The following is a 12,187-nucleotide window of genomic DNA, read 5'->3' as shown; positions in this document are numbered from 1 at the left end:
ACTGAAAGTTAATTCTACTCCTTTGAAAAGAGAGTTTTGAACTCAGTGTTGAAGGTAATGGGGTAAATAAATACCTCATTACTTCAACTTAAATGGAGTAAGTTCACAGTACTCATATAGATTAGTTTTTTTTAACAATCGTTAGCAATCGGTTTCCTCAAACGGTTTGAGTTGCCTTAACCTATTAGGCTTTACAGTACTCAGTTGGTTTGAGTTCTCTTCATTTATTGGAATTTACTGTGCTCAAAATGCTTTGTTTTCTCAAAAGAATTAAGTTCACAGTACTCGTTAGGATTAGTTTTAGAACTTAAATGGTTTGCTGCAAACGGTTTCCCGAAACGGTTTGAGTTACCTTAACTTTTTGGGTTTTACAGTGTATGGAAGTCAATGGTTACTGATTTTAGGTGAACTGTCCCTTTAAAATGTACTAATTCACACCTACCACTTGCTGGAAAATATACTCTAAAAAAGCTGGGTTGTTTTAACCCAACTTTGGGTCAATTATGGAAAATGCCATCATTTGGGTTTGACCTAAAGTTGAGTTGGAAATTCACTGTAAACATCATGTTGTCCAAACACAAATCAATTAAGTTAACTTAATAATTTTTACAAATTTAAGTAGATTGAACTAAAACAATTAAGTTGTCCCCCCAAAAAGCAAAAAATATTAAGTTAAATTAAGTAGTTTGAACAAGCAGCAATTTTAGAGTGTTTATAAATGGCGTAATATTGATTTGGTAGTGTAAGTTTGGTTAATCATGTGTATTTATTTTTTAATTTGACTGTAAAATGGAATGCACTAAAACTGTAGCAATTAAAATTGATTTAGTAAAACAGTCGACTTTGAAACAGAATAATAGAGATAGTTCACCCCAAAATTAAAATGTACCCACCATTTACTCGCCCTCAAGTGGTTTCAATACTTTATGAGTTCTGCTGAACACAAAAGAAGATATTTTGAAGAATGCTGTAACCATTGACTTCCATAGTAAGAAATCAAATACTATGGAAGTCAATGGTTATTGACTTTGGGTGAACTGTCCCTTTAAGAGAAACAATTTCACACCTACCACTTGGATGAGACCATACTCTAAAAAAGCTGGGTTCCTTTTGAGTCAATTATAAAAAATATCATAATTTGGGTTTGATTTTTATCTTAATTTTTTTAACCCAACAGTTGCAATTGTCCATGTTTGACCTAAAATTGGGTTGGAAATTCACTGTAAACATTATGTTGTCCCAACACAAAACAATTAAGTTAACTTAATTATTTTTACAAATTTAAGTGAATTGAACATAAACAGTTAAGTTGTACAAAAAACACAAAATATCAAGTTAAATTAAGTAGTTTGAACAAGCAGCAACTTTTTAAGTGTTGTTAATAAGCAAATAAATTAAAGATAATTTTTCCAACCTGATCGAGTTTTGATGATTTCTCCGAATTCGTCCTCAAAACCTTCCTCCCATTGGTCCTGTGGGTTCACTGCTTCGGCCATGACATAAGATCCAAGCGACCGTTGAATCCTTTAATCCTGCAATTTTATAAACAGAAAAAGGAAGGAGTCCTCACCAACGCCCTGTGAACAAACTGAACCTCAGATCCAGCAGAGAATTTTTTGTGAATGACACCAGGACGAGACAGTCTGAGGACTGTTGTGATAGGGGGAAACGAGCTGTCAGGGAATCTGGAGAAGCAGAGACAGGTGGCAAACTCTGCTCTCCTTAAAATAGAGAGTCGCTATGAAGGCCTGCTTCATTTCACTCCCAAACACAAATGCTTCTTTTCTGGCAAAAAAGGGACTGGTCACCAAGTCGTCTGATGACAAATGGCCAATGAATGCTCTTAGAGGAAAATATACAGTTCACAGTTTTGTCATGCGCGACTTACAGTATACGCTTATTATAGCAGCAGTCCCTTAAGAGCAATCTAGGGTTAAGTGCCTTGCCCAAAGGCTCAATGGTTATAGCTCATAAATTGCTCCCGGTGGGCTTCAAATCTCCAAATCTTTAGTTACCAGTTCAGACTTTTAACCCTAAGGCCTCTCCACCACCCACGACCTTCCTTTTAAAATGAAATAGTTGTTGTATAGTGAAAAACAAAACACTAATGATATGTATAGATATATACAGTATATGTGTTTGTATGTTTATATACAATTGAAGTCAAAATTTTTAGCCCTCCTGTGAAATGTTTTTTTCAACTGAGCAAGGAAATTGTCACAGTAATTTCTATAATATTTTTTCTTCTGGAGAAAATCTTATTTGCTTTATTTCAGCTAAAGTAAATGCAGCTTTTGATTTTTAAAAAACATTTTAAAGGTTAATATTATTAGCCTCCTTAAGCAATATATTTTGTGATTGTTGACTATTTAGAAATGTCTTGAAAAATACATTTGAAGATGTATAGTTTTCAAATATGTTGTCCATGCAGTCAGAATTTAATGCCATTGCTATACACGTGGGGGAATTTGGTCCCCACAATGTAAGGAATACAAGGCACACACACATTTTGGTGGTTTATGAGAATATTATTTTCGTAATGTTTTTTAATTGTCTAAAATAACTTATTATGTCGCCTTACCCCAGTGGATCTCAGTTGCGCTCCTTTTGCCCCCCACCCTGCACATTTTGAATGTCTCTCTTATTTGGCACAGGATCACTGCCTTACCCTAACCCGACCCCTAAAACCAAACCTTACAGAAAACCTGTAGCAGATTCCGAATACAAAAAGACATCATAAGATATGAATTGTTTGGCATGTCTCAAACTACTTTAACATTGCAATACCCATGTTATTATGCATACTGTATATGTGTTGTTGTATATCACCAAAACCAGTATATATATATATATATATATATATATATATATATATATATATATATATATATATATATATATATACACACACACACACACACACACACACACACACACACACACACACACACACACACAAACTTATAGCAGGAAAAAAATAACTAAATGCTTCATAAAAATGAAAATTAGTCAGAATGCAGTGACTAACCAATCAGAATAAAGTATTCCAGGCAGCTGTGCAATAACTTTGTTATAAAACGGTAATAATTCCTGTTTTCTATATTGATATACACTCACCGGCCACTTTACTAGTACTGGGTTGGACCCCCCCTTTTGCCTTCAGAACTGTCTTAATCCATGGCAGGGATTCAACAAGGTACTGGAAATATTCAGATATTTTGCTCCCTACTGACATGGAGGCATCACGCAGTTGCTACAGATTTGTCGGCTGCACATCCATGATGCGAATCTCCCTTTCCACCACATCCCAAAGGTCTATTCGATTGACATCTGGTGTCTGTGGAGGCCATTTGAGTACAGTGAACTCATTGTCATGTTTATGAAACCAGTCTGAAATGATTCGCGCTTTATGACATGGTGCATTATCCTGCTGGAAGTAGCCATCAGAAGATGAGTACACTGTGGTCATAAAGGGATGGACATGGTCAGCAACAATACTCAGGTAGGCTGTGGCGTTGACACAATGCTTAATTGGTACTAATAGGCTTAAAGTGTGCCAAGAAATCACCCCACACCATTAGACCACCACCACCAGCCTGAACCGTTTATACAAGGCAGGATGGATCCATGCTTTCATGTTGTTGACGCCAAATTCTGACCCTACCATCTGAATGTCGCAGCAGAAATCGAGACTCATCAGACAAGGCAACGTTTTCCAATCTTCTATTGTCCAATTTTGGTTAGCAGACAGGAGTGGCACCCGGTGTAGTCTTCTGCTGATGTAGCCCATCCACCTTAAGGTTCGTCGTGTTGTGCATTAAGAGATGCTCTTCTGCCGCTCACTGGATATTTTCTCTTTTTCAGACCATTCTCTGTAAACCCTAGAGATGGTTGTGCGTGAAATTCCCAGTAGATCAGCAGTTTCTGAAATACTCAGACCAGCCCGTCTGGCACCAACAACCATGCCACGTTGAAAGTCACTTAAATCTCCTTTCTTCTCCATTCTGATGCTCGGTTTAAACTGCAGCAGATCATCTTGACCTTGTCTACATGCCTAAATGCATTGAGTTGCTGCCATATGATTGGCTGATTAGAAATTTGCTTTAACAAGCAGATAGAGAGGTGTACCTAATAAAGTGGCCGGTGAATGTATTTAAACAATTACAGCAGCTATTACTTCACACTTTCAAGAAAATTGAGTTGTAAAAGTATGGTTTAACAAACACTTTTTTGGGGGAGGTCAGAATTCATGATGACAACAAAGTTCAAAAGAAGCATTTATCTGGAATAAGTGTCTCCTGTAGCATTCTGTTTAAACTGTCAGTTTTAATGCATCCATGCTAAATTTCTCCCTGCATAAATAATAAATACATCCGAGAGAGCAATTTATTTCATTCCGATGAAACATTACAAACCAAACTTTCCTTTGAAATAACCCGCGCTGGTGAATTATGCAAAATAAGACTCGAAACCTGTAAGTTTTAATGCTGCATAAAAAACAATTTGAGAGTTTTTTTTTAATAAATAAGGCGTAGACTCATCAATTTGTGAATCCATATGTGATCTTTTCCATCTAAAACCCGCTCTTGGTTGCGTCTACGTTTCAGAGATGTAAATAAAACTCAATTTCACTTGATTATTGTAATGGTATGGCCAGTGTAAACAAGTAAATAGAATTTTCTGGCATGATATCAGTGATATTTGATCAAGAGGGAATAAGGCTTTATCCCAGTCTACTTTGTGACTCAGTTAATGGAATTTTGAAAAAAGAAAGAAGGCCGGGTTGGCTCTTACGTCTTTGGGATTGTTTGCGTTTTGAAGGTCTTTTCAGAGAAAGAATAAATGAAATAAACAAAATCTGCCGCCTGCACACAATAGAGGCTGAAAAGCAGCGCAAGCAGATTCATTAACACAAGAGGAATACTGCTCTCTAACTCAGTAAACATGCTTTGACTTCCGGGGCATATGTTTAAGTAACCCGATCAAATTGATGAGAGGAGGAAAACAAAAATAACCCAAAATTGGATTAATGAACCAGATACCTGTGACGGCACATCTTTCAATAAATCCTGGCCGCATTCATTTAGACGTCAATATTTGGGTTTAAATCAGGCACTTGGCAAACAAGCTGAGTGCATATGAAAATCTAATACTAACGCATTCTTAGAGATTTCGGCTTTTAGAACTCATTGGCGTGTTTGCAAACAGTCTAAAAGCTTAAAGTCTAAATATGAGATGCATTTGGGGGTGAATGAAAGTTTTGGAGTCTTTCATGCTTTTTAAGCTCCATGCACTGCAAAAATGCTTTTCTTACTTATGAGTTTTTGTTTTGTCTCCAGTCCAAACATCTAAAAAAAAATCTTAACCCCTTTCAGGCTTGAATTTCACTACCTGACAAAAGTCTTTTCATCGATCCCAGTTGTAAGTGCATCAAATAATAACTTGACTTCAAGTTGATAATTTGGGAATGTGGCAGAAGGTAGATTTTTCTGATGAATCATCTGTTGAACTGCATCTCAATCATCACAAATACTGCAGAAGACCTATTGGAACCCGCATGGACCCAAGGTTCAGGGCGTGCGAGATCTGCAGAGTGGATGGCAACATCAAAAGCCTGAGGTATCAAGACATTTGTGCTGCCCATTACATTACAAACCACAGGAGAGGGCAAATTCTTCAGCAGTTTACTCATACTTCAGCCTCCACATCAAAGTTCAAAGCAAAGAAGGTCAAGGTGCTCCAGGATCGGCCAGCCCAGTGACCAGATATGAACATTATTGAGCATGTTTGGAGTAAGATGAAGGAGGAGGCATTGAAGATGAATCCAAGGAATCTTGACGAACTTTGGAAGTCCTGCAAGAAATCTTTCTTTGCCATTACAGATGACTTTATTAATATGTTATTTGAGTCATTGCAGAGATGTATGGATGCAGTCGTCCAAGCTCATGGGAGTCATACACAATATTAAATCTTTTTCCACTGCACCATGACTTTATATTCTATACTCTACATTATTTCTGTTAAGTGACAAGCAAAGTCAGACCTTATTGTCCTAATTAAATCATTTAAAATCAGGGCATGATCATATTTTATTTTGGTAAAATAAGAGTAATGTAGAGGTCTTTGCCTTTCATATAAGCCACTTCTGATACCAAATGATCAACTAGAAGTCAACTTATTATTTGTCGTTCCTAAACATTGGATAGGTGACACTCAAAAAATGACTTCTGCTGCTTGTTCAAACAACACAATTCCTAAGCTTTTTTAAGGCCAACTTGATTGTTTTATGTTAAATCCACTTCAATTTTTTTAGAAGTTAACTTAATTGATTTGTGTTAAAAAAACTGTGTGAAATTGTGTGAAACCCAGCATTTTTTTTATTTAACTTGTTTTAATGCAAAACACATCATTTGAATCATTTGAAAACAAGACAAATTTGTTTTACTCGTCTAGAAAATGCTTCTTGATTTTTAGATATCTCACTCAAAAATATTTTTGCTGGTTGTTGAAACTATTTTTTTTAATGAGCTGAATCAACATAATTTTTTTGTCTTTTTGGGACAACGTAATTGTTTTAAGTTCAATCCACTTAAATTAAGTTAACTTAAAGGGCACCTATGATGAAAATCAACTTTTGTAAGCTGTTTGGACAGAACTGTGTGTAGGTATAGTGTGTCCACGGTCATATTAGAGTGATATAAACCCAACAAGTCTCTTGTTAAAACTTTTCTGACATTAAAATAGGACCCAAATCCCAGTGATTTTGAGGCCCACCTCAGCGTGACGTAGGAGTGCGGTTTTGCCCACCTACTGAATTGATTGACAGGCGTGTTTATAAAAAATTGATTGACATGTTTTTATAATAACATGTATACACAGGATTAAAATATTTGTTCCAACTCTCTGTGTTTTTTATAAGTTTAAAACATTTTTAAAACAGAGCATGTTTGTAATAAAGCCAGTAAAATTGCTCATTCTTAACCACTATAAATTACCAGAGCCGCATGGTGTCAGTAAATGCTAATATGTCTGAGACTCATCATTTCAGAAAGGCTTGAATAAACTCCACCACAAATACATGAAATAAACTTACTTGGTATTTTTGACTGAGTTGTATTTCAGCTTCATCCGTGTCTGTCTCCATCACTGACTGCTGTAATGCAAGAGAAGCAAACATGAAAGTGGGAATGGTGGGCGGGTAGAAGCAGCTGATTTGCATTTAAAGCCACAGGCTACAAAAACTGCTACACTGTACTCAGACACCAAAATGGACAGATTCTGAGGCTATCTGATGGGTATTTTGAACTGAAACTGTACAGACACATTCTGGAGACACTAAAAGCTTATACCTCTTGTAATAGGAGTAAAATAGGTTCCCTTTAATTGATTTGTGTTGGGACAACATGATGGAATTGTGTGGAACCTAGCATTTTTTTTACATTATTGGACTAGAAACAAAACAAAACTAAGTAACAAAAGCTTTTTTCATTGGAAAATTTGTAGAAATATGAAAAATATATAACATTACTAAAGCAAAACTATTTGCTAATGGCATTCTGTTCTGTATCTATTCTACATGCCTTTAAATACAGTCTACCATGGCCCGTTAGGTCAATCGCATTTATTAACGTCTCCGTAATTGCAGAGGACAGTCTTTTATGATGTAAATCACCAAATGATGTCAGCTGTGACGTGCTAATAAGCACCGTCCCCGTCAAACCAGAGCCAACTAGATTCCTCTTCATTCCCCATTTCCTGGCCTGTGTCCAGATAGCATCACGATCAGAGAGCTGATAGTTTCGCTGCTATGAAACACCAGGGCTGAGAGAAATGACACAGGCAGAGTAATTAAAGATCACTGAAGCAGGGCTCCCGATTGCGTTTCCAGTTTTCAAACTCGTCCACTGCTACAGACGTCCATTTGCACGACACGTCAAGGCTCAATTCCTTTATTTCAAAGATTCATTTCTGTTCTGTTTGGATTTAAGCCACTCTGCTTTAGGTTAACCTTGGTTGCATCGTACAGCAAAGACAAAAATACGCAGGGTGTAATGAGACAGGGATCCATCATTCAGGCACATGGAAAAAAAAAAATGCCAAAATGAAGGTCTGCCATGCTGGTTTTTAGTGCTGCAAACTATAAAGGTGGATAAAGTAAAAAGATTATGCACATACTATATACTCTGAAAGGGTTACAGATTAAGAGGTTAAACGGATGGTTCAAACAAACATGAACTTTCTGTTATTGCTTACTCTTTATTAAAACCTTTATGAGTTTCTTTCATCTGTTGAACATGAAATAAGATATTTTGAAAAAATTTTGAAAACCTGTAACCATTGACTTCCAGATTTTTCAAAAAGAAAAAAAAAAAATCAAAATGTCTTCTTTTGTGTTCAACAGATTCAAACTTACAAAGGTTTAAACCACTTAAGGGTGCGTAAAATGTGATCAAATTGTCATTTTGGGTGAACTATCCCTTTACAGAAATCTGCCATCATTACAAATTCATTCATTCATTTTCTTTCGGCTTAGTCCCTTATTTACCAGGGTTTGCCACAGTGGAATGAACCGCCAACTATTCCAGCATATGTTTTACGCAGCAGATACCCTTCTACACTATTACCAATTTAGTTTATTCAATTCACTTTAAGCGCATGTCTTTAGCAGTGTTTGGGACTGGGCTTGACAGTAACACTTGTTAACCCGCCAAATGCGGGTAGATTTCAGTTGTAGCGGGTTAGACAGACACCCCCACTAGCAGGCCTGGATTATGAATTCAGAGTGCCCTGGGCACATTGTCTTGTAGGGTCCCCTACCCAGCCGCACCCCTATAGATGAATAAAAAAAATAAGAATAATAGAATAATTTTTAAATAAAATGAATCTATAATTTGTTGCTCACATAATTAAATAAATTATATATAGTACATATATTTATAGTCTATAAAGATTTAACTTATCTTTTAAAGCATTCTTTGAAAAAGAAAATACTAACAAAAGTAATACTAGCGAAAATGTATGTGTTTTTTTTTTATGTTTGTTTGTTTTTTAGAGTGCATGAGCTGTGAGTGTAAGGCAGGGGTCACCAATCTCAGTCCTGGAGGGCCGGTGTCCCTCCAGAGTTTAGCTCCAACTTGCCTTAACACGCCTGCCTGGATGTTTTAAGTAAGTAAGTAAGACCTTGACTAGCTTGTTCAGGTGTGTTTGATTAGAGTTGGAGCTAAAATATGTAGGGCACCGGCCCTCCAGGAACAAGTTTGGTGACCCCTGGTGTAAGGTGTGCTGCTAACAGCTGCTCTGAATGACTGTTTACACAGTGCTAACGCACATGCTTGTATAGGCGTGACGTGGTGACGCGGAACCAGTCAGCGAATCACAGCACATTATGTTAGCTGACCAATCAGAGCCTCTTGAGGGTGAGCCTTTCGAAGAAACAAAGAACTATTACAGTCGTTTTTCATGTTAGCTGAGTAGCTGTATATAATCAAAGATATCTAAAAAAAAAAAAGTAATGTGATTTTCTACAAGTAAAGCATGAGCATACATTGCTTTGCACCTTATAAACAACCAAACGTTAAAAATACACTGTGGGTCACCCCTTTAAAATTTGAAATGTTCATTATTATGAATTATTATTTTATACCAATGTATTAATATCAATACCTATCCTCACCCACTATCCTTCAGCTTAGTCCCTGATTTATCAGGAGTCACCACAGTGGAATGAGCTGCCAACTATTCTGGCATATGTTTTACACAGCAGATGCCCTTCCAGCCACAATGCAGTACTGGGAAACTTGAGTATAAACCAATGAGTAGTGCTTAAACAAGAAGCAGGTATGGTTGAGCATCTATTTTTGTTGTAAAATTTTGTTATTAAAAAAATGTAAGTAAATGTGCTTTTCTTCTTTAGAAGACCTAGATTAAGCTTGATTTATGCAGATTTATTATTTGACCTCTCTGAACGTTTCAGTTTCGCATTAAGTGATTTTTAATGGAGGGATAAAAATTCTCTTAGATTCTATTAACAACATATTCATTTGTATTCTGAAGATGAACAAAATTCATGCCTTTTGGAATGTCACAAAGGTGAGTAGATGATGACAGAATTATTATTTATTAGTTGTATTGCACTAATGCACATTTACAGGATCATTCCTTCTCTGTGACCGTCTGTTTTGCTCTTTTGATGTTTCACAGAACTTTCACTAGGGGATCAACAGAGCTCATCCATTTATCTCCATGCAGTACAAGTCTTGTCAAAGGTCAGGCTCATTGCTAAAATCTTCTCCTGTGGTGTCACGGCATTAAATCTTGATTACGTGACAGCTAGCTGACAGTAACAAATGATTAGTTCTACACAACACAAATCATTCTTCTGTTCGTGTCATGTAGGAGATTGCTGCTTGGGCTTGAGGCCAAACTAGCCTTTTGAAAGATGACGTACAATGAAGGACTGCGGTTGGTCGGGAATAACGTGTCATGGAAATTGAATTGCTTGATTATTATATTCCTGTTCATTTCTGGATGGACTGTTAGTCAGTTAGGAGAATGTTACGGTGTGCTACACTAGAATGGATCATCATTTATGTTGTATATTGACCGAAATACGTAAGGCTAGTCTTTAGTTAAAGTTTTTTCATGTATATAAATACTAAAACAGCTACTGGTATGACGCTTTTAGTGGATTTAATGAAGATTAAGTATATTTTTCTTATTGATTAAAATTTATGTATAAAAATGTAGGGTTCCACTAGTTGTTGATGTGGAACCTGGAGCCCCAATAACATCCAAAAAGGTCAATTATTGGAAACGTATTTACCTTATTCTACATGTACGAGAGGACGCACATAGATATATACTCTAGATTTGCATACGAACCCAATGCGTTAATACCACCGCCACATTTGTACAGTGCTCTCAGGACAAAAATTACTCAATCACACTAGTCAAGACCAAAACCAATCTTAAGATGTTGGACTTTTGCACTGCGTATGGATGTAGTAATGAGCAAACAAAGAAAACAAAGCACAAAATTTCATAGGTAAGATTAAATTTTTTACGTTTTTGTATGAACTTTTGTGCTCAACAAGTAATATTACTAATGATAATACAGTCACCTACTGCACTGACCATCAAGCAAAGTAGCACAAAATCTAGGCTTATGCTAGTTGTGTTGAATAAAACCAGCAAACAATGTAAATGAAATGGGACAACAAGATGCTGAGGTGCCAGAAAGTTGTGCCATTGTCAGCTAAGTGAAGTAACGGCTAGTTTTTGAAGTAACTTATAAGGGTGCTTGAAAACAAAACAGTGCTTGTGCCTCAATGTGCATACCCTATACTAACATGGCAGTTCTATTGATGCATTCCTTCCAATAGACAATAATAACGTAAATATCTATGGTAAGTGCAACCATTGGCATGTTTTTGGCTCGAGACTTCCGGTCTCATTCGCATAATTTTTAGACGTTAAAACATCGTTATGCTGCAAACTGATATTTTCTTATTATATTTTCATCTTTTTATGAATAGTCGTTAACTAAATGATGACAAAACAGTTGATTTTTGCTCAGTTTAAGAGTATAAGGCTGAACGGCATGAAATGCCATCAATCTACAGATTGAGATTTCCCAGTATTTCTGTTTACAGGATTTCACAATAATTAACCACGAAAAAGCCAAAGCAAAGCAAACACTACCAGTTTCTGTGGTATAAATATAGCACTTCAACATACAAAGAGATCAACTCAGAATGTCACTTACCTAGTTTATAATTTGTTTAGCTGTAGTTTGAAACTTGTGCTGAGAAAATGCTGTTGTTCTTCACCTAAGGACTTATTATGTGGTCTCTGTTGCCATCTTGTGGCAGAACGACAACAGTCACTTTCTTTGGTCTGCTCAGATAGGCAGATGGCGGCCGATGCACTGAATTCGATGCTCTGAAATAATAAATATTTCAAAATATGTACTATCCTTATAAATAAACTTCACAATTGCAATTTTAACAACTACATTCTTGACAAAAAAAAAGCCTCAAAAGTACATCATGTTGTCCAACAGCAGCAATATTTGTCAAACTGTAGTGTCCTCTGCTTGTTGCTGTATGTGGGCGGAGTAATACACAAGGGTGAAGAGTCAGTAATGTTATTTGAGGAATATCGCATGGCTATCAGCCAATCACATTCG

At 36.4% G+C, this 12,187-nt stretch overlaps 1 protein-coding gene across 1 annotated transcript in view; it reads right to left on the bottom strand.

Annotated features, from left to right (window-relative positions):
* Positions 1-1,677, bottom strand: part of LOC130232246 (dystrophin-like) — a 94,763-nt gene extending 93,086 nt beyond the window's left edge. The window contains exon 1 of the mRNA XM_056462037.1: positions 1,415-1,677. Coding sequence (XP_056318012.1) covers positions 1,415-1,496 — 82 coding nt within the window. The 5' untranslated portion in view covers positions 1,497-1,677. The remainder of the gene's footprint in view (positions 1-1,414) is intronic.
* Positions 1,678-12,187: the final 10,510 nt, after the last annotated feature.

This window comes from Danio aesculapii, chromosome 1, assembly GCF_903798145.1.
Source record: "Danio aesculapii chromosome 1, fDanAes4.1, whole genome shotgun sequence".
NCBI lineage: Eukaryota > Metazoa > Chordata > Actinopteri > Cypriniformes > Danionidae > Danio > Danio aesculapii.
This window is presented reverse-complemented; position numbering and strand designations above follow the sequence as displayed.